Below are 24,219 nucleotides of genomic sequence, written 5' to 3'. Positions count from 1 at the left end.
TGGCTGGGCCTAATGACATCCATGCAAGCAGGTAGTTTTAATTCTCCTCAGAAAAAGCTGAACATTCAGTCTTGGGGCCCCCTAGTGGCTTGTGGAGCCCTACTCATTTGCATAATCTGCTTATAGGAAGAAAGGGCTCTGTTGTCAATGACCACAATATATATATACACATAAGAGACACATTTGGCCCACACTGTGACCACACTGGTTGTGTTAGAGGGTAAGTTTAGGCCATCTTTGTCCATACCAGAGTTAGCCTTTTTTGTCTAATTCGTTTAATTCACCGTACAAATTGTTACAGATTACTTTTGTAATACTGTATTTGACCCAGTCTCTGTACATTTTGACCGTATAATTCTTGCTATTTTAAGAATGAGATGTACCTGCTGTACTCTACTGCCCTTACTTTTTAACAACTTGTGCTTTTAATTATTTTACCTCTTTTCTTATCATTTTATTTCATTTTATCTGTTATTTACTGTTGAATTGTGTATTTCTGCTTTTAATGTTGATGTAAAGCACTTTGAATTACCTTGTGTTGAATTGTGCTATACAGATAAACTTGCCTTGCCTGTTTCCCATAAAACTGGTACAAGTTGAGTATGGGTCAGGTTTGGTCTGTATTAGACAAACTGGTTGTAATTTGGGTTTATTGTCTATGGTGGATGATAAGTCCAATTGAAACAGACCAGTTGTATACTGAGTTCTGAACTGTTGTATGCGGGCCAGATTTGGCCTATATCAGAGGTCGGCAACCCAAAACGTTGAAAGAGCCATATTGGACCAAAAACACAAAAAAAACAAATATGTCTGGAGCCGCAAAAAATTAAAAGTCTTGTATGTATAAGCCTTAGAATGAAGGCAACACATGCTGCATGTATCTCTATTAGTTATAACTGGGGGAAGATTTTCGAAATGTCGAGAAAAAAGTCAAAATGTTGAGAAAAAAGTTGAAATGTCGAGAAAAAAATCGAAATGTCGAGAAAAAAGTCGAAATGTCGAGATTAATGTTGAAGTACAATCTTGAGAAAAAAAATCGACATTAAAGAAGTCAAAATGTTGAGAAAAAAGTCGAAATTTCATGAAAGTAGTCGAAATGTCGAGATGAATGTTGAAATCTTTGTTAACAGAAATGTTGAAATGTAGGCTAATATTTATTCTACACATTTTTACAGCATTGGAAAACGTTCAGAATGTTTGTGTCATGTTTTTCCTCCTACAGAAACCACATTAACACAAAAAAATATATTTCCCTCCCCCATCGATTTCCATTTTCAAACATTTTTTAAAAAGCTCCAGGGAGCCACTAGGGCAGCGCTAAAGAGCCGCATGCGGCTCCAGAGCCGCGGGTTGCCAACCCCCGGCCTATATGTAACAAGCTGCACCGCCATGAGTGATGGCGCTGTCCTTGGTACTGAGTCCTCCAACTGTTGCCGCAGGGAACTGCGCGCCGGTATCTGGCGCTGTCCTTAGTGCTGAATGTTTGGCGTGAAGGAGGAAGACGGCAGGACCCGGCGCTGTCCAGGGTGCTGAAACACAACGCTCCACTTCACAAGTATTACCAATACGGGAGTTACGCTCTCCTTTGTACTGAAACACTGAAGACTCTTTAAGACCAGTGCATCTAAAGTAAAACCCCTACATAAAAAAACACACGAGTTTTTAAAGAGTAAAAGCATAAGCAACTTTTGATTACTATATCATCAAATACATATTCTAAGTTATTTGAATGAAAAGTGATTATAAGAAACATTTTCAACATTTTCGTTTTGCAGCAAGGAGATGGTTGGATTTAATACTGAAAATCCGAGCCGTTAAGTATACGTATCTCAAAACTAATTAAGCACCTAATTGAAGCCAACAGTAGTGAAGTAAATATAGCCTGAACATTGTCTGAGTCTGAGTCATCCTCAGCCTACACTTTTGAGTGTCAGCCAGCGGGAATGTTTTCCATGAGCATAGTATTGATCTGATAGGGACAATAATTGTTTTACTGTGAGTGTGGTTCGATAACCGCTGGTAACATGCTTGGGTTTGAGATGGCAATAAAATCTTTTTTTCAAATTAAGGGTTTTCCTCATGTCAGTGTTCTTAAATGTTCAGTAAAAAAAAAAAATGAGTCTATAAAACCATTGTAAAGAAAATCACAAAGCAATATTCCCAAATAAACACGAACATAGAAGTAAAATTCCTGGTTTCATAAGACTATCTGCTATGTGAACTACATATTTTATTGCTGAAATCATTGCTCAGTCAATATAAGAGACATCAGTATATTATAATCCGAGATTTACGCATAATGCATGGCAAATTATTTCGTTGGCGTATCAGTGTTGTGTGCTCCTTATATTATCACCTCGGGCAGCTTAGTGCTGACGTAATATCTTTTATCCGAATGTTTCATTTCGGATACAATCACTTTGTATCGTACAGTGCACACTTTTCCTCTCCCACACTCCACTCGTCTCTGCATCGGTTCTCCATACACCGCTTCCTTCTGCAGCCGCGCTGTGATTTTCATACTTGCTGCCTAAAACGTCAGGTTGAAGGACTTTTTTTTTCCATTTTTAGGAGGAAACCTCCCTTATTCCGAAGATTTCATACTATATCCAGAGTAGTTGTTCATCATTTAACTCGGTCTCTGATCCGCAGCGTCGGACTGTGTCAGAAGAGCATCGTGGAAACCTACCACAGGTGAAGCGGGCTTTATACGGTTCTGCGGAATGGATGATTGAACACTTCCCGCAGCTCCTTCCACTGAAACAGGACGGAAATTGAGGCTAAGGCACTCTAAGGGACAACTAAGGGAAGTGGACCAACTTGTGTTTTGTCATTCATAAAACGGCACTGCGTTATTTTCTTCGCTGGGTTCTCCGGAGGAAGATGTGACCCTTTTTTTTCCTGTCTTCCTTTCTTTTTTTTTATTTGTATAGCGCACCAGCAGTCTGACCAGCCGGGGATCAAGTCACAGCCTTTTCCATGTGCTTCCCGATCTTTTGTGGGATTATACGCGGAAATATGAGCCTCGTGAGAGTTGGATTGTGAAATTACCCTCCTTTTTTTTGTTTTCTTTTTTTTTTGTTTTTCTCTGCGACGGGGAAGTGCTGTTTCTTCAATGGCTTCGAGGCTGGTAAGACGCAAAGATGCCACTCGCTGGCCGAGGATGTCTTCAACTTTCTGGGCTGTGCTGCTTCTGACAGCGCTGATGCTTCTCTACTGCGGTAAGTCCCCCCCCCCACTTCCCCTACAATGTTTTCCTTTTTTTGACCGAGTGTTAATGCACAGTGGCTGACCATGTCATGCTTTGACTGGGTATCCTGGCATATTGATCTCAGAAGAAGTCGAGGTTGTCCCTGGTTGTCCCCCTCCCTAATCTTAGCAATTACTGGAAAACTCATGGGACTCCCACTCTGATTTTTTTCCCTTCCCCACTCATGCAAGCACACTGACCAGCAAGGACTGGAGGACTCACACCAGTGGGAAATTGTGTCGAATTGGCAGGTGGAAACACTTCCGGGAGGATTAACTTAAGTGTGTCAGAGGCCTAATTGAGTCTCTCGTGACTTCCTTCAGTTCTCACCCCAGCATGTCTCAGGAACACACACACGTGCGCGCAACACACACACACACACACACCACTATCCTGGGAGGTGAGACAGTCATGCATCAGTCATGCAACGTTTGCAGCTAAGACTTAGGGTTTATAAATCATTTTTTATCTTTTAATGTATTGATGATTAAGCCTTAATTTAGTCGAGCAAACTGTACCAACGGCAGCAAATCAAGACTGCACGAAGACAAGCTTATGAGGCAAATGTACGCAGGTACATAAAACACACCTTCTCTCCTTCTTTCTTTCAGTCTCAATCTGCATCGGAATCACTTCTGAGTAGAAATCCAGCTGATTCTACCTTTGAAACAAGTGATGAGTCCATAGAAAGATAGCAGTTTCAGCAGTGGATGATAATGCCCTCTGGTTGGATTTTCTCCTTAGTGTGTGGAGTGGCTGCAGATCTTTCTGTTCCTATTTAGAGTGGACGGAGGATTGAGTTTGCTTTGTAATCACTCAGGCTTCAGGTTAATGGATGGGGATGGGTGGGTTGTGGTGGGGGGTCTACGAATGAAAGCTTCTGGGTGAAGATGAGGAAGATTGGGGAGGAGGGAGGGGGTCTCTTTTCCCTTTCCACAGTGCCTTCGGCCATGTCCATTGATCTTCTGCTTGTGTCCAATCAATGGTGCTTGGATGTTTGTTTCAGTCAGCAGTATTTGAGCACCTCCGTGCACGGACCTCGACCTCTCAGCTGGAAGCGAGTCACCCCTTCTGGAAGTTAATAATCTGAGGGTTTTTTGTCCAAAATTGAGTTCATTCAACAGTGCACAATAACAAAGTACCACATCTCTCCTTTTTTTGTCAATACCTGCCTTTTAAACATCACCAAAACCTTCCTGTCCATCTTTTCATTTCATCATTAAATCATTTGAGGTAGACCTACTTTATTTTTGTTCATTTACTTCATTTTGTCATGACACCCTTTTCTATGCTGTATTTTTTATTTTTTCTGTATTTATAAAACCCTCTGCTTCACTCTCGCGTCCTCAACTTCCAACTCAAAGTCCTGTCCCTTCAGGGATCTCTGTCTCTCCTTGTCACTATTTCACATTCAGCTGTTTAATGTGCTGCTATTTCATGACATTAAGTGTCCTTTCATTCATATCCTGCTTCCATTTGTTTCACTTCTGGACTCTGAGATGAGTTGACTACTCTGCCTCGTTGACTAAGGTGTCTTTGCTTCAACTACTACGTCTCTTCTCTTCTCTTCTCTTCTCTTCTCTTCTCTTCTCTTCTCTTCTCTTCTCTTCTAGAAATGTGTCTACAAATGTATCTCTCAAACAAATGTGCTCAAATATTTCATTTGTGCTTTGCCCACATTAAACAGCGGCCCAGAAACTTGAGTTTATAAATCCAGAAATTGATCCTATAAAGTAAATTATACCAAAATTATTGGCGGAGGACAAGACATGACAAAAGTGGACCCATTTTTGGACAACAGTATGTACAAGTGTTTGCAATTTTACAAAACTGTGACTTGTGCCATCTTAGAGTGAAAATGCGGTTTTTACTCTTCTAAAAAAACTCATACCATCATAATGTATATATCCTTCCAATAATTATTCCCCCCATTAATTGTGGACTGGGTCATACATGCAGTAGTCTGAGGAAAGATCCCCTGTAACGGACAACCTGAGGCATTCCCAAACCAGTCCAGAAGCACAAGCGCTCCAGTGAATCCTGGCTCTGCCCTGAGGCCTCTGCTGGTGGGATATGTTCCGAAACCCTTCCCTTACCAGATGTTCAAATCCCCTTAACTGGACCCTTTCGTGTGGTGGAGCAGTGACTCCACTCTGAACTCAGCCGAGGCTTCAGACGAGCCTAGCCACCCTTCAGAGGAAGCTCATTTCTTCATTAAACATATTATACGTGTACATAAACAAAAGTAGATGTGTGTTGTTTGGTACTGTAGAGCTATTGTTTATACCTTGGGCAGTTTAGCCCTGATGTGCAGCTTTGTTGTGAATCCCGGGGGTGAGGGATGATTTGAGAGAAGCTCTGCGATTATGACTCTGACTCATCTGGTGCCTGTCACCCAGAATCAACGTCCAACTTAACACAATCTCCCGTCCGCACTCAGACTCCTCTGAGAGGAGGAGATTGAAAAGAGGAGATGAGAGCTTCTACTCCTTACACTTGTCATTGTTTCCTTATTTGGTCCAGTCCTTGATTATGCCCCTCCATTTCTTTAAACTCCTTTCTTCGTTCCGTCTTGCATTCCATTACTTATTAGTTTCTTCTGTTCTCAACACATTGCATCCTTTTCCTTCCTTCTGATACTGTTTTCCTCATTTATCTTTCTTCCTCCTTTCCTTCTTATTCAACCTCTTGATTTTTGCACTTCTCCACATTATACTTCCCTTCTTCTTTATTCCTCTGTCTTCCGTACTGTTGTCTTTCCATCATTCCTGCCTTCCTTAGATCCCGTCTTCTAATTCCACCTCCTCAATTCAGTCTTGCAGCCTTCCATCTTCTTAGCCTTCCCTTTTTCACTGTTGTTTTCCTACTTCAACATTTACCATTCCCTCCTTCTTACCATATTTCCTCATTTACCCATCCTTTCTTCACTTCTCCCTTCCTTCCTATTCTGCTTCTTTATTTTAAATTTCCTTGCCCTTCTGTTAATCTTTAATTCACTTCCTTCTTCCTTTCATTCACACCTCACTGCCGTCCTTCCATCATTACTTCCAACCTTGGACCTATCGATAACTTCCTCACTGTTTTCTTCTATCCTTATTTTCCTTCTTCCTTTCCAGCTTGTCTTCCTTTGTTCCTTCCACCTTTCATTGTTTTTCTAATTCCTTCCATCTTTTCTTCTTACCTTACTTCCTTCTTTAACATACAGTAAATCATTCCTTTTTTCCATCATTCTTTCCTTCCTAATACATGTCCTCACTTATGTGCTTCCTCCACTCTTCCTATGCATATTTCCCTTGATTTTTTCTTATCTTCCTCTCTTCCTACTTATTACATTTCTTAATTTTATTTTTGCTTCCTTCCCTCCCCCATCCTTAATGCCTTCCTTTGACATTTCTGTCTTTCCGAGATGGGGGTGAAGGGAAAAGAGGCAGCAGTTGAGGAGGTAAGAGCAGGACATGACTCCTGTCCTCACTCGAGTCCTGATGAGAGAAGTGAAGGATACGGGGAGAAAAAGAACAATAAGGGACATGGAAGGAGAGTTGAAAGAACTGTTGACAGAGGAAAAAGAATGAGCAGGAAAACATAAGCCCCGCTGCGTCTGAAAGAGGGTAGAACTAGAAAAGTAAGGGGATAAATCACAACAATCCGACAAGTGAAGCGTTCGTAATGTTCATACTCTTGCTGCTGGAAACAGTAATCACAGCAAAACGCTCCAGTATCCTGTGATTACAAGAACAAAAACCAACATCAACAATGCTGTCTTCTGTGCGCTAGCTCCCTCGTCTGGAAGCTCTCAGCCATGGATTTGTTTGTCGACGGTGCAATTATGTATTCATGAGGCCGTAGCTCAGCTTCTGAGCTCAGAGAGAGGCGGATGAGAGAGCCCACTGGGGGGGATAATCAGTATTCTAATCTGAGCTTGGGATAGCTGAGGACTGTAGTCTGAACCGCAAGCACAGAGAAAGAGAAGAGGATGAAGCAAGATAGAGTACCTAATAGAGAAAATGGAGGGAGAGGAGGAAGAAAGTCAATCGGAGAGGAGAGTTCGGCATCAAGCAAATGTTGATTCATTCCAGATCAGGTTAAAACCACATAAACACACCAACATTAAAGTTACAGGCCGGAAAAAAGAATTTAATGAACATACTGTAGCACAACCTTGACCTGTTTGCACATCCTCCCTGCTGGGTAACGGATTTTAACAATCCTGAACGGTTGGACACATACACACGCATGCACACACAGTTGTAGACATTTTATTGCTGTCAGGGACAAAAGCTCTCCGCTGCCACTTAAAGCCATTCCCAGCGTGGCCTCCTGCGTTTCCTGCCTGTTTATTTATGAGTCGCTGTAGTTCTGCAGCCGAATCAATAGATGGTTTACTGTTACTGAGAACTGCAGCTGCGGGGCATCCACGGAGGAAAGATGGTGCGTCACCTCACCCTGCCGCTGGAGCACCTCAAAACGCACAATCACACAGGAGGTTCTTGCGTAACCCAGTCTCTGATCAGAAACTCCAGAGGTTGATTCACCAGCGGAGAAAAATGGAGCTCAGCTCGACTTGAAAGCAGCAAAAACTCATGTGAAACGATGCACACACCGGAATATCTTCTTGTTTCAGGCATAGCCCGGAGTTTCTTCTGCTGAAAGCAGCCGAGAGGGATGCCTGGGGATGGAAATTCGTAAGAAAAAGGGTCAACTTGTTGAGTTTTCCACCAAGAAAGTAAAGCGCTACCTTTTTGATACCCAGGAAATGGAGTCAGGGCTCTTATGCATATTTGAGCAGCTTTTTAAATTGTAGCTTTCTAATGAAAATAGTGTAATGAATATCATTTGAAGTGGAGGAAGGGCACTTTTCTTTTATTAAGTTGTAACCATGCCACAGATGGAAAGTGTCATGTTTAATAAGGATATGAAGCAATAATAAACATTTTGCATCTGAGAGTGTGAAAGATTAAGAAGCAAGGGGATCTTTTTTGTGCACACAGCAGCATGGCCACAGGCAGGTTTTTTCTTTTTTAATTAATCTGTGCAGCACTCTGGTGTCAACTCATTGCTGCTTTTGTCATGTGGAAACAATAAACGCTATTTAGAGTTTAGGAAGTGCTTATCTCCAGGAATCTATAGGCATACTGCTGGCATTTTTTGCCTTTATGAGGAAATGACTTTCATACCCTATATGGCTGGCTACACACATTATTTAACATTTTTTTGTAGCAAAGCAACTGATGAACACATAGGGCCTATAAATCCTAATTTTTTTCATGACTGTCTGAATACATATCAGTAAGTGCCATAATTTGGTTAAACATTTTGCATTTTGATCTTGCAGCAGCTCGTTTTATTTTCTTCTGATTTGTTGATGCAAGACTGACTAACAATACAGCGCTAATGAGCGGGAAATGGTCGAGCTTGTTTTGTAATACCACTTACACCCGCTAGAGGTGCATTTCGTTGCGTCTTAATGCAAGTGACTGATTCACAAACTGTATTGTTACATGCTGCCCCCATGTGGTCCGGAGTGGTAGTGCTGCATAGAGTGGTTTTAATTACATTATCCTCTGAAAGCACACACTACTAGTGGGTTCACAGTGTTGCAAAACACCTCATAAAGGCACACATGGTTCCACAACAGATGTGCAACCTGTTTTTATTTCTACTGTGTTGGAGGAAAGAATCGTAACTATTAAACATATTCAGTATTTCCATATATATATATAACTATATATACATATATATATATATATATATATATATATATATATATATATATATATATATATATATATATATACATAGGAGGAATTACAGAACCAATGACGGATTTTTACTGTATATATATATATATATATATATATATATATATATATATATATATATATATATATATATATATATATATATATATATATATATGTATGTGTGTCTGTATTATATATATATATATATAAATACACACACACAGTATGTATATACATGCATACTGTATATATATATATATATATATATATATATATATATATATATATATATATATATATATATATATATATATATATATATATATATAATATATGTTCTGGGTATGGGTCTCTGTAAAGCGTCTAGAGACAACTCTGTTGTATTAGACGCTATATAAATAAAATTGAATTGAATTGAATATATATATAATATATATATATATAAACAGCCCTAAATGGAAGTTTGATAGTCTATCTTCTCTAGTAATATATTCTGTGATGCTGAGGAGCGTTAGTGAACCACCATCTAAGCACTCTTTTTTCACATTAAAACAGAAGTCAAGTAGATTTATTTAGAAATTACAGATGCATGGTCCTCTTGAGGCTCACCATGAATCAATGAATGCTGGCCTTTTACTTGACTGCTTGATTTGAGCCTGATAGGGTACACAAAACACCCGTTGCCTCTTCTTTCAATATTACCACTATATGCTTCTCTGAGTCTTTTCAAAAGAACCAATTAAACATTAATGCAAGCAAGGAGCCATATTTAAAATGTAATATTATTATGCATGTTCACATAAAAATATGCTCTGAATGAGCATTGAAACAAAACACAGGAATCACAACGACTGCTTTACTGTTATCTATAGGAACGCTTTTCTCAGACTGATTTGTTTCCCATCCTCCACCACCTGCACTCCTTTAACCATTCAAAACATGCCATAATGGCATGGTAATATACCATGATATTTACTAAACGTGAAAACAAATTACAGAGTGATTGGACTTTTACAGCAAGGCAAAGTATCACCGTAGCAGCTACCATGGGTAATTGCACCTTAAATGCTCCGTGTCCCATTGTGAATTAATTTGGTGTCAATGTGACTTTAATTTAAACAGCATGTATAATATTTACATATCAAATCATAAATAGTCTATGACTGCAGGCCTCAACAGGTCACAGTCAAAGAAAGGGACTTTTTTTAAACGTTAATGCTAGTTGACTCTGCAGCTCTAAGATGGAATAATAAATAAGGATTTTGTTATTAAAATTGAAAAGAAAAGACAAACAGGGCTTCAAACTTATGCGCTTGAATGAGAGTTTTTGATTAATGGTGAGATTTTGAAAGCAATCCCGTAAATTGAGTGAGACGGCTTAATTGTGTTCGGGTCCGGACACGGCCTCGGGAGAGTTCACGGATGTGCTCCCGTGCTTGCTTTTTACCTAGGGCTGCTAAGCCAATTCAAAGGGAGATGCTCAGCTACTCTGCCTTTATTACTGCAAAAAAGCAATTGCTTAGAAGAAAACGCCAGAATGGTGCTTTGAAATCCTGGAGGGCCCCATCAGTGAGACGCAGCCCATAGAGCTGAGACAGCTAGCATCTGGAGCAAAGACATGGCCCTAAAATGGAGAGAGAAAACAGGGAAAAGGAGGCTGCAGAGAGGCTTGGAGAATGAATGACTGGAGGAAGGGGGATGGAGGATGCCAGGGAGACAGGGAAATAGCAAGTACGAGACAGACAGATTAAGGGGTTTCTTAGGGAGCGCAAGGAATATCCTGGCAGAGAAAAAAGAACTTGCGCAGGTAATGAGACCAAAAAAAAAACAACAGATGAGACCATTCAGACGGGTGGCCAATTGACGACTGTGGAATGAAGTCAGCTAACACAATGAAGAAGTCGGCAGACAGACGTGCCACAGAGTAGCCGAGAGGCTCTTAGAAGTAGAAACAAATATTACATTAGAAGAGACAGAAGCCATTTGTCACAGCGGGAGGCTGGAGAAGTAGTTAAGCTGCAGAATATAGACACCCATGCCCTGCTTGATGCATGTCACCACAAAGAGGATATCGTGCTGAAGTCAACTCTGTTCAATCAATTTTCTTGTGTCCTTCAATGACTCCCACACTTAACAAGATAACACCAGTGCAAAGTTTTGCCAGCCTTACTCTTGAAAACTTGTTATAAGGCCCTGAGGGCCACCTCTCGTTCCTGCCATCCCCTCTGTCATCCATCCTTCCTTCCTTTCTCCGCCTCTTGCCAGCTCCTGAGCTGCACCTTCTACCCATCAGGTCCTGGGGTATGTACATGCTGACAGCCGCAATTCAATGTTAATGTTGCCGGGCGATAAAAATGCTGGGCATTTAAAGGCTAAATGACAGCTGCGCCCAGTCTGCACCCACGCGTCAGAGGCGGTTGAGATTCTGAAACTGTTTCAAGGATTGTCAATCAGTCAGGCAGGGTTTTGGCTCTGTGCCCTTGGGTGCATTACTTTGCCCTCAGTTTGAATGGGGTTCATTTAAAAACAGCTGGAGTATGTTTATAACTGAAATATCTATTATTTTATCTCTTTCTATCATTTCTTTTCTCCTTCTCTCTGTGACTTAAGCTGCTGACACTATCCATGATTGATATGGAAATTACGATGCACTCGCCTCCATTTATCTTGCGGTGTCGCTTGCTGCTGCTCCAACAACCATTTTGGGATGCAGAAGCGATGAACTGATTTGCAATTGCTGTTGCAGAAAGCAAAGGGGATATACAGTAATGATTTGATTTGAGATCCTCCATAGCTAAGCAGATGAGGAGAGCGTTCTGGTTTAATGGGAAAAACAACTTGTGCCTACAAGTAAAGCAGTAACCTCAATATTTCCAGAGGCACATATGGAGTCCCAGAAGCAACAAATATCTCTAATTGGATAAGTCAAATGTATCACTGAATACATCAATAAATTAAACAGTGCAGTCGAATTATGTAAATGTATGTGGCTCTAAAATCTCCACATTTACTCCCAATCCACACATGACATGGAATTTCTACACTTCATTTCTTCTCTTTGCCTTGATTTTGGGTCAGTGTGTTTAAACTAGTTATTATAAACCACCATATTTGTATTATTCTTGCCGTTGCTCCAATAGCTATTCCATGCCACCACAGTCCCGTCAGATGTGTTTAAGTTGTCCTTCCCTGGTATCTGCCTTTCATTTTAAGCAATTTAAGTCTGAAACTGTGGGATGGTCCATCCCAGATGACTCTGACACCAGATATGTCTACACAGCCACTGGGCATGGTTAGCAAAAGGTTTCTTATGGCTCACAAAGTTTGAAATGACAGACATTTCCCAAAATAATTATTTATAGTTATATCAACAATTGATTAATTACATTTTTTGATGCAAGAATCAGATATTTGATGTGTACAGCTTAAACTTGTATCATTGTTCCTTCAGATCCCTTGAATCATTAAATTATGTTATGCACTGTAGAGGGAGAACTATACGTATCTTTTCTCTGAAGGACATTTATTTTTAAACATTGCAATACTTTTCTCACATGTTTTATAACAACGTGGATATTGTCTGCCTATGTTTGGCCCTCAGAGACTCCTTTCATGGATAAAGCTTTTGGACCAATTCATCATTACAATCACCTGTTGAAATAACCTGTTTGAAATGGCATGTTTTCTTTCTTTCGTTTTCTTAGTGCCACAGAAATGCCACTGTACCAACTTTAAAATAAATTTGAAATGGATATGAATTTGAAAAATGAATTGATGTTGACAAGGAAAATACATGCACTATCTTGGGTTTATACTGTCTGGAAAATAAATACAATTTCTTTCTTTTTGCATTTTTATTATTCTTATCAGTTTATTATAGGCACAAAATTTTGCAACACTTGCTGAGGTGTGTGCTTCTCCGGGAATCATGTACCTGCTACTAGAATTGTGCTAAAATATGCAGTTTTTACAATATTTTAACTTTTAATGGATTTTTCTTTTGTAGAAACATTTAATTATATTGCTTGATAGTAGTCATTCACGCTCAGAATTCCATTAATGGATCCAACAGATGTCTGAAACATGATGGAACTTAGCAAATTAGAATACAATTTCTACAAAGTATTCCACCTGAACCTAAAAAGGCAGGAAAGTTGCTCACCCCCAAGTTTCTTTTCTGCTGTTGGGATGTTAGAAAATAAGTTAAGATTTTAAAATCTCAGAGTGGATAAGCCTGATCTCATACTGCAGAAGAAGCAAAGAATAATGGTATGACAGAAAACACAGGAGGATGTTGCTGTCTGAAAAGAGATGAGGCAGTCAGATGAAATAAGTAGCTGAGCTGAACAGTTGCCATTTCAGCTACTTGAAAGTGTGTTAAAGCTTCCTTGGAGCTTTAATATACTCACACTGCAAGATCCTAATTTGATAGATGTACATTTCCAAATATAAACTGTGTTGGTTTAGAGTAAAACACTGTGTGTAGTAGTGATTGTATGGATATACAATTTGTATAGCACAATTCATCAACAAGTTGATTCAATGTGCTTTACAAAGACATTACAGGCATTACAGTGTAAACACAATGCAAGAAAATAGATATAGATAGATAAAATCAGTAGTTAAATTATTCTCAATTTTTTAAACTCAAGCTTAAAAGTATCAGTGCAGATTTGGAGCCTTATCCAAAGGCAGCTGAGAACAGGTGAGTCTTCAACCTGGATTTACATAAACTGAATGTTTCAGCTGATCTGAGGTTTTCTGGGAGTTTGTTCCAGACATGTGGAGCATAGAAGCTGAACACAGCTCAATATCTGGTTTTGATTCTACGAACTGATAAAAAACTAGATCCTTCCACGCGCTACGTCTGGCCGGAGAAGCCCCACCCTGTCCGGTGAAAAGAAGCTGCCTACTCACTCCTCAAGTTAAGGAGGAGACTCTCAGTGTGGGCCTTCCCAGGGTTGGTAGAGGGAGCAATGCCCAGGATTAACTTAGGTAGGAGCACTGGGGGATAAAATGGGAAAAAAATCAGGATAAAAAAAAAAAACAGATCCCAATGACCTCAGGAGTCTGGAAGGTTCATACTGGGTCAGGAGGTCCAGCATCAGAACTTTTAAAGTATATTCTCTGACGGACACGGAGGCAGTGTAAAGACCTCAGAGCTGAGACTGACATGATCCACTTTTTTGGTCTTAATGAGAACTCGAACAGCAGAGTTCTGGATGAGCTGCAGTTGTCTAACTGATTTTTTACGTAAACCTGTAAAGACGCTGTTACAATAATCAAGCCACTAAAGATGAATGCTTGGACAATTTTTTCCAGGTCCTGCTAAGGCATTAGATCTTTTATCTTTGATATATTAAGTTTATAGAAGGCTGACTTTGTTATTGCCTTCATGTGTTTTCCAAATGTAGGTCTGAATCCATCACTACTTCCAGATTTCTGGCCTCAGTGGTTTTTAGGTGCATTGATTGAAGCTCTGTGGTGACCTGTGATCGTTTCTCTTTGGCTCCAAAGACAATTACCTCAGTTTTGTTTTTGTTTTGCTGGAGAAAGTTGTGGCACATCCAGTCATTAATCTCCTCAATACATTTACCAAGAGCCTGTACAGGGCTCTGTCTCCTGGTGACATTGTTACATATATCTGTGTGTCATCTGCATAGCTATGGTGCCTTATTTTGTTGTCTACATGCAGTGGGAGCATGTAGATGTTAAACAGAAGAGGTCCCAGGATGGAACCATGAAGAACTCCACATGTGATTCTTGTCAGCTCAGATGTAAAGTTACCTATTAACACAAAGCACTTTTAGATCTCTAAGTATGTTTTGAACCAGTGTAGTACAGTTCTGGAAAAGACCCGCCCAGTTCTCCAGTCGTTTGAGTAATATATTGTGGTCAACTGTAGAAAAACTGCAGTAAAACTAAGACTGACATTTTTAGGTTGTGTGTATTCAGGCATATATTATTACACACTTTAGTCAGAGCTGTCTCAGTGCTGTGGTGCTGTCTAAAACCTGTCTGGAAGGCATCCTATCAGTTATTTTGTGTTAAATAGTAATTGAGCTGTTGAAAAACTGCATATTTAAATGATCTTACTTAAAAATGGGAGATTTGAGATGGGCCTGTAGTTTTTCATTTTTGTCTTGTCAAGATTGTCCTTTTGATTGGTATTGTCGAGACAAGCGCAGAACAAACTTTGTGTGTGCAGAAACAGTCATGTCCATTGGTTCTATTTTTATTTCAGTGTTTACATAATAATATAAGTCATACATTCATTAATACATATTAATGATAATTCATCTGGTCTTCCCCACTTCTTAAAATGTGGTAAAAAAACAACGCCAGATCAACCATGACATACAGTATGACATATCACACTGCATTTTAGCTTTAGATCTTTGAGGGTTTGTGGGGATTCATTTATGCACGGCTCTCTTATGGTCTCTGTACAGTATTTCAGTCTGATTGAGGTCAGGACTCTGACTGGGCTGGTGCAGCACCTTGATTTGTTTCTTTTTCAACGTTTCTGCTGTAGATTTCCTGCCCCACTTTGGGTCATTGGTTGGTTCCAAGACCCAATTTCAGACCCGATTTAGCTGTCAGGCAGATGATATCACATTTGATTCTCGAATACAAAGAGAAACTGATGGTTGACTCAAGCCTGTTGTTGCAAAACAAGCCCAAATTGTCACTCCTCCACTGGGGTGATTGACGGTTGGTAAGAGGTGTTTGTATCGGTATGCTGTTTGGTTTGGTTTCTTTGCAACAATCTCACGGTCCAACTTGCTTCGATACCCACACATGGAAATATTCACCACTGCCTTTAATGTGTTAGACTTGTGAATAATTCTTCGCAGTGAAGAATTGTGGATTACAAATTCTTTCAAGTTGGCTATATCCCCTTCCGAATGTGGATGTTGTTCCATCTTTGCATTGTGTTAACAGTTATGCAGTAATGCACCAAACTGCCAAAGCTTTTGCTTTTATCAAGGTGCTCACACCTATCATCAATCAAGTGCATTCGATTGGTTGGCTGCTACTGACAGTGGACATTGGTCTTATCTTGGATACGTCTACATTAACTTTGCAACCGTCATGCCTCCAAACAGTTTGTAATTTCATCAGAATGCTAAAGAAAAATATGCCGTTATGGACTGGTTCCGCTAACAGGGACATGGTCAGAGAGCAAACCAAACTGGTGCTGTAATAGTGTTATACATTTCCAATGAAGAATGTGGTCACAATGGGTGTGACATCAACATGACCTGTCTTAACCTAACATGAGATGTTTCATTGGAGAGTAGCGATCTGAACCTGAAATATTGATTGCTTTAATTTGACTGGATGCAAGGTTAAAATTCTAAACAACTAATGCACTTTTGTGACTAAGGAGCATGCATCTTACACTGGAAGAACCATAAAAGTTTTAAGCGTGCCGGTGTGGCTGGTGCAGAGCACCATTACACTATTCAGCAGTAGATAGTTTCTGCTAGAAATATGGATAAATAGCTTGTATATGTTAAGAGTATTTTCTCACCAAGGGCTGGCTCTGATGTGTAAAAGGGGTTCAAGCCTGCCTGCCGTCTGCTCTTTTCCTCTTTACCCTTCTGACACAGATTGAGGGAGAGATCAGCAAGATGCAACAATAAAAGGCAGAGTTGCAAAAGAAGGAGCTGGAGTGGGAAGCAGAGGGGTGGGACAGAAGGGTAGCACTGCTGCAGGGATACCATCGGAAACGCTGCCTGAAAGTGCTCAGTGAGCTCCAGCTGATACTCTCAGACATGCTGAAACATGCCTCAGTTATGCATGCATGGCAGGCTGGAGGCGATTTGTTATTTCTCTCATGCACTCCCACTATCTGAGTCTTTCTTTCTATTCAGTATTTCCTCCCTCCACCTCCAGTCTCCTCCGCGCCTCCCGCTCACACACTCTCTCCCCCTAAGCCTTTGGCAGTGATAAACCTTTCCATTGTCACAGCAACAGTAGAACATGCAAGTTATGCCTCCCTCTTTAGGGTTGAAGAGCTCATTATGACTTTTCAGCAGGGACCCTATAGGCGTGAACATACTGTATGTCATGTTACACAATTGGTGAAATTCATGCAAAAGCTCTCTGATGAATTCTTTTGTTGGTTCTTTAGTACTCGGTAATACTTATTAGCAGCCTCTATTTCATGTGGAAACCAGCATTTAAGTGTTCTGTAATATGATTAAAAGCAGGACATAGTTTCTTTTGATTTCATGTTCTTTCTGCACAATTTCCCCGTGGAATATCAGCAGGGAGCACGCTGAACGTATGTAAATGGGGGATCGTAGTGCCTTTTGTGAAAATGACACATCGCAACTCTGATAATTTCACTCTAGAGAAAAACACTATCCAATCTCAAAGCCAAAAACAGGAAACATCATCCATCATTATTGTCGGAGAAAGTCACAGTCCGCATTGCAGTAACACTATCTCAGATCAAATGCACAAGAATCTGACAGCAAGAAAAAATGAGGGAACCAGCGGTGCTTTACATGTCTTTCATAATGTGGCCCTTGCTCTATGCAGTTTTGCAAAAAATGACATAACTTTTGTGTTATCGTTGCTTTTTTTACAACATAATACCATGGAGTTTACTTTCAGTTTTTTTCTGGTGACAGTGTGAAAAATTTAAGTGTGAAATAAAACAACATTGGTGGGTTTATATCTAAATTGCACCTCTGGCCCACTGTATTTAATGATGTTACCAGTTATAATGAACATTTTATTACACTTGGTGCTTTTCCATTACACTTGAAATTGTGTGAAATGAAACCTTATAGAAATGCATGTAATAGAAATACATCAATTTCATGAAAACTCTCATATATCGTAAAATATGAAATAAACTTTGCACTCCTCTGAGGTGTTTTTCTGGTGATTCAAGAAGGAATACATTGCCAAACTGCAAAATAATCTACAGACTGCATGCCATACCAAAAAGAGCCACCTTTGTCTTTCTATAGGACCCAAGGGGCTAACTGTGGATTGCTAAAATGTTGCCAATGTAGAAGTTGAAAAACCTACAGTTCTTTTTTATTGATATACTCAATCACAGGTTAGGACTAATGCAAACAGAAATGACACAGGGTGGTGGGTCCTGGGAGGGATTTGTTGATGATAAGATGAAATAGTCCATGAGATCCTCGTCCATGAATTGGAATACAGTAATCCCTCGTTTTACGCTGGGGTTACGTTCCAAAAAGAACCCGTGATAACTGAAATCCGTGAAGTAGTAACCTTTATGTTTTTTACCATTTTTATACAAGGCTTCAAATTACGGAGATCATCACCGCCCCACAGCGACACGATTAATTGGATTTGAACGGGAGAAAATGAAAAATTATTATGAAAAAAAATACAATAAGTACAGTAGGACAAATTGTGACGCGCGCGTATTTCACTGCTCTTCTGACTGTCGCTGCATCCTGACTCCACTCTGTAGCGTCTTATTTTCTAAAGCCCGTGGTGCAGGTGGGTTTTTCTGAGAGAAGAACATAGCGGAAGAAGCGGGGAGACTGTTTAGCCAATCAGAATGCAGAACACAATGCACAATGCAAATCCGTGAAGCAGCGAGACCGTGAAAGTTGAACCACGTTATAGCGAGGGATTACAGAACAGAACACTGTATTACAGAACCATAATCTGCAACTGGCTACTAAAGTGACAGACTGCGGCATTGCAAGAAACGAAACTCGGGTTATTAACGAGCTGAAGAGCCTCGGAAAGACATTTTTCGGGGTCAACAAAACACATCAGCTGGAGTGGCAGAGAAACTGCTGGTCATATTTGTGCAACACGATTTGTGAGAAGTTGTTTCATAAATCCCGTTATTCAATATGGATCCACCACCTGCTCCATCTCCTTCATCAGCCAGCTCCTCTGATGTTGGTGAAGCCAGTGAGGCTGACCAAACACACAGTGGGTTGTCATGTTAAGAAATACCCATTTTATAACTCCTCCCGAGTCATCTTCCTTCCCCTCAACTCGGCTTCAGGCACTGGAGAGGCAATAACACGCCTTGCATTTACACTGACCAGCATACGATAAACACACATTTTTCATCCAGGGATAAAAACGGGGTCGAATCTGAAAACTCCATATGGCATTAAGGACTCTCATCACTTTAGCTACTAACAACTACTAGCACTTTTGGTGAACTGTGAAGTAAGAGCTGAGTGAGCACAATCACTTTTATTCTAAAAATGAAACGGCCTGCTGTTTCGTGAAATGTACTTACTGACTGCTGCAACTATCTCTAGAGTGGTGTCGAAGAGAAGGACACTAACCAGCTCTGGGCTGCGAACTGTGGGCCAGACTATCAGCTTGGGCAGTCAGCAATCATGCAAGCATAGCTTTGTCCCCAGCCTTCCCCACCAGAGCCTTCGAGGTCTGGTGGAGGTGTTTTGGGTGGAACATGCTGCTCCAGCCATCTAGCTTTGGCCTTGGTTATCTTTGGCCTTCCAGCTAGGGACAGATGGTCACGGACACATGGTTCTGGTGACCCTCAACCTCAATTCTGCTATGGCAGTCGTCATCCATCCATGTTTCAGGTGCTATTTTGGTAAAAACATCTGAAACGTGGAGATGGATGGATGGATGGATGGATGGATGGATGGATGGATGGATGGATGGATGGATGGATGGATGGATGGATGGATGGATGGATGGATGGATGGATGGATGGATGGATGGATTCAGTCACAATTTATGTTATGTTAGCATCAAAGGTTAGCATGAGCTAAGCTAATATAGCTTGCAGTACCGCAGAAACCTGTTGAAGATTGCCGCAGATGTTTTGTCCATTTCTTTTTGTAAAGCTTTTGGTAGGAACTAATTTTCTTGGGCATGATGTTGTATGCACATTATGAGGAGTTTTTGCATTTTATAACTGCATAGTTCATCAGCAGCTGTGAGAACCATCCTACGCTTTTGATCCACTATTCCTCCTTGACATCTGAGCTCTCAGAAACCACCTTGTATGTGGAACTAGACATGGCTCGTTGCACATACAAGGGCCTCACCTTGCAGCAGTTCATTGTAACTGTCTTTTGTCTTTTTTGAGTAAAATGATAATAACTTGAGTGGTTGCATAAAAAGAAAGCAACCTGCCAAAATTAAAGTGATTCGGGACATTCATTGTCATTAATGTTGGAAGGACTTATTGTAAGAGCATAAAACACAACTCTGACCTGGGAGAGATGACTAAATGGTAATGCAGTGATGTCATAGTCCATTTTTATTAAGATATTGCTTAAGTTTTGCAACAAAACTCGTGAATGTGCAGCTAGTCGATGCTTTGACTTTTCAAATTTTAAATATATTTTCTTGCCAAAACATTTTCACTTCTCTGTCACCTTTTTTTCCATAGAAGTGTTTTCATTGTTGTTTTAGCATTTACTTTGTGTCAAAAGGATAAAGGATGCAACACTTTCTACTCAATGGTGAAACTGATGCAAGTGCCTTGAGCTGCCCAAGGATGAAACCTTGAATCAAACTTTAAATTCAAGCAGACAGGGAGCCTTTTCGTCAAGTGTTTTCTATGTGTGGTTGCACAATCTGTATAAACGACTGAATAATCAATGTTGAGTTTTTTTCTATAGATTTTCTATCATGACAGTTCCATCATTAACAAATTGCAACGTATACCTTTAAAATGATTACTGTTAATCTGAGAATTAAAAGTGTAATATATACGTGATAATATATATTATTGACCCGGGGAGGTACTGAACTCCATTCTGATATTGGAGGGTGATTTCATTTTGGTAAAAAATGATCTGTTATCAGAGGAAGACGCATGTGTCACAAGCTCCCTAATTAAATCAGAAGCTTTTCGTAGCAAGCCTTGGTTGATGAATCAATTCTCGACACTCACATAAATGTAATTACTTCATTTGTCAATGTCTGGGGAGCCCACGTTGAGCACTGCAATGGTGAAACAAACAGAGGAGCACCTCACCATTTCTTCACCGTTTCCAAGGATGGTCCCATGCGACTTAATCGTATCTATAATCGTTCGTTTAGAGCAGGATTTGTTATATCAGCTCCCTTTGACCCATAGAGGGCATAACATGTGGGATTTGAGTTTTGACATCAAAGTAGATAGTAGTCCTTTTCCAACCCACCCACATGCAAATACATGTACACAATTTATTGCTGTGCTGCCCTTTCTCCAAGAAGCATATGCATTATTCAACAACATTGCTAACATCAATTAAAGAGGGATCACATAAATTAAAAAAAGAAATCTCTTTCTCTTTTTTTTCCTTTGCGTTCTTGCTGTGGAGGTGGAGGGTGGTTAACATCTGTTGTTATGGATGGTGTTGTGGGAAGGTGGTGATCAGATGATAGGGTACATTTTTGGTATTCTAATCCCATCTTGCATCGAGAGGACAGATGTTGGTAAGCTAATTAACAAATCCTTGGGCGATAGCGAAGTGTGCCTTCGCATTCAGAGGCTGCAGGAGTGAAGGGAGATGTTTTGTTGGATCACACACACTGTAAGTATATCAGTCAACAAGCACACACACGCTGCTAGTGCATCCTCCTGTGTGTGTAAGCGTTCACTCTCCACCTGCACGACAAACCACCACCGCCTAATCCTTGGTGTGTGACACAATTCTGAGTGCAAGAGAAACTGAAATGAAGCACACAAGGCAGAGATGAGCCGGGGCGGCTCGTTTTCTATTTCCTGTTGACACACTGTGTCATCACTAGCTATCAGCCGTTTCTATTTTATGTGGTGCGAGACAGCAGCAGCGTATTATTGCTTTGGCAAATCAGATAACAGTAAACAGAAAATTTCAACATTTTTGCATCAGACGAGCATGCAGTCACTACGAATACGCTTTCAGAGTTAACGTTAAATACAATTAAAATATAGCATAAGCAGTTTTTCATTTATGCTTTTGATTCGTCTTTGCAACCCTCAGATTCCTATTTGTATTAATTTCTAAACCCTTTTTAAATAATCAGTTGGCTTGACGATGTACAAATTATATCCAAACCTAATTTGAATTTAATTGTGAAATTAAATATGATTAAGTGAGGTCAAGTTTATTTCATTTATTTTCGTAAAATTTTAAATCTTCTATTATTTGACCATTTTTATATGTTATGATATAATATTATATTATTTTCTAGTTGCATATATTTTTTTATGAAAGGACGATGTTTCAACAAGCTGTCCAAGAGGATTTAACTAAATTAATTCAAATAAATCTTTATTATCTCCCAAAGAGTTATTTTATCATTGTACTACGAACTACTTGTGAATAGTGACTAAATGATTAAAGAAGAAGAATAGAAATTCAGTTCTCTATGGGCTACAAACACAGCTATGGGATGCTGTGTTTGTAACCTAGCAACAAATAAGGCACATGAAGTCTGCAAGTAACACAGGTGACCGCCCACTCTCTCTCTTTATATGTGTATATATATATATACAATATATATATATATATATATATATATATATATATACATATACACACAGTTCAAACCCCATACTTATGGGCAACGTCGAATCACCGATTAGCCTGACATACATGAGTCATGAGACCTTATGATCCAGGTCCTGCTCCAGGTTTCTTCCCTCCTAAATGTTTTTCTTGCCACTTCTTGGCTTAAGGTTTTTCTCCTGCTAGGAGAGTTTTTTACCTGCCATGTTTATGTTATGTTTATGTAATAATTGCTCGGGGGTCATGTTCTAGGTCTCTGGAAAGCGCCTACAGACAACTTATGTTGTAATAGACGCTATACAGTATAAATAAAATGAATTGAATTGAACATACATGTGTTTGGATTGTGGGAGGAAGCTGGAGGACCTGGAGGAAGGAAAAGCAAACTCCTCTGTTTTGAGTCAAACCCAAAACCGCCTTCAATCCCTCCTCCTTTACTCTTACCGATCTGTGCGCTACACTACAGTAACTGGCTGCATGCACTGTTCCTGCAGCCATGTCGCAGAAATACTTTAAACTGCAATATAAGTCTGTAGCAGTGTGAGTGCCACGGGGCCCGACCGACAGGATGGAGAGACACGGAGTTTCGTTTAGACCCTCTTTATTTACCCACAAACACCACACACCGTGCAGAAGCACCTTCACAGCAGCTTCACAGGCCCTTTGCTGCTGTCCAGCTCTGCCTTATGAAGGCTGGCAGAGTGGAGAGGCTGATTGGGCCCACCTGTGCCCTAATCAGCCTGAGTGGCTGCAGCTCCTCCACCCTGCCACACACCCCCAACGCCAAACTCGCGCCGGGGTCTGTCCGGCCGAGCCTACTCCCCCCCCGCCCTCTCGGAGCGGGAGAGGAAGCCCGGAACCCCCGGGCCTTCCTGGTCGGGGGGGGTCGTCCCCGGCGTCGGCCCGCCCGCCGTGGAAGCTGCTCTCGGGGCCGGGCCCATGGTGGCCTTGGGCCACACGGTGCGTCCAGGACCACCTCCTCCTCCGTGACGCGGCCCCGCGCCAGCTGCCGGTGCGCCTCCGGGACCGCTTCCTTCATGGCGCAGCCCCGTTCTGGAGCTGGTGCGTCCAGGACCGCCTCCTCCTCCTTGACACACTGCTCTGGCCGCTGGTCTGGCCCCGTCTCTGCAGGACCCGCCGCCGCTGGCGGCTGCGCCTCCGCAGCCGCCTCCCCAGCCAACTCCGCCTCTGTCTCCCCCTCCGTCTCCGACTCCGTCCCAGGAGCCGTCGCCTGGCGGCCCGCAGCTTCTGCCTCCCGGCCTCTAAGCTGCGGCACCGCCAGCGCTGCCGCGGCGAACCTCAGACGGGGTGCAGGGATGGGTCGCTCCGTTGGCCACGCCGCCTCGGGAGCTGTCGCCTGGCGGCCCGCAGCTTCTGCCTCACGGCCTCTCAGCTGCGGCGCCGCCAGCTCCTCCCGCGCTGCTGCGGTGAACCTCCGGCGTGGCGCAGGGGTGGGTCGGTCCGCGGGCATCAGCGCCGCCAACACAGCGAGCTGATGCCCGCCCTGGTCCCGACGCAGGGCGGCCAGGTCCGCAATGGCCTGGGCGAGCGCGTCCAGGGCCCGCTCCATGCCTCTCCTCCCATCGGGCCCCACGTTGGGCGCCAGTGTAGCAGTGTGAGTGCCACGGGGCCCGACCGACAGGATGGAGAGACACGGAGTTTCGTTTAGACCCTCTTTATTTACCCACAAACACCACACACCGTGCAGAAGCACCTTCACAGCAGCTTCACAGGCCCTTTG

General features: G+C 41.4%; 1 protein-coding gene across 2 annotated transcripts in view; it reads left to right on the top strand.

Annotated features, from left to right (window-relative positions):
- The first annotated feature begins 2,723 nt into the window (after positions 1-2,723).
- Positions 2,724-24,219, top strand: part of LOC133423944 (chemokine-like protein TAFA-5) — a 195,744-nt gene continuing 174,248 nt past the window's right edge. For both annotated transcript variants that reach the window (XM_061714291.1, XM_061714290.1), the window contains exon 1: positions 2,724-3,221. In XM_061714291.1, the coding sequence (XP_061570275.1) occupies positions 3,116-3,221 (106 nt within the window). In that variant the 5' untranslated portion in view covers positions 2,724-3,115. The remainder of the gene's footprint in view (positions 3,222-24,219) is intronic.

Source organism: Cololabis saira, chromosome 23, assembly GCF_033807715.1.
Source record: "Cololabis saira isolate AMF1-May2022 chromosome 23, fColSai1.1, whole genome shotgun sequence".
Lineage (NCBI taxonomy): Eukaryota > Metazoa > Chordata > Actinopteri > Beloniformes > Belonidae > Cololabis > Cololabis saira.
Note: the sequence above shows the minus strand (reverse complement) of the source record. Positions and strands in the feature narration are given on the sequence as shown.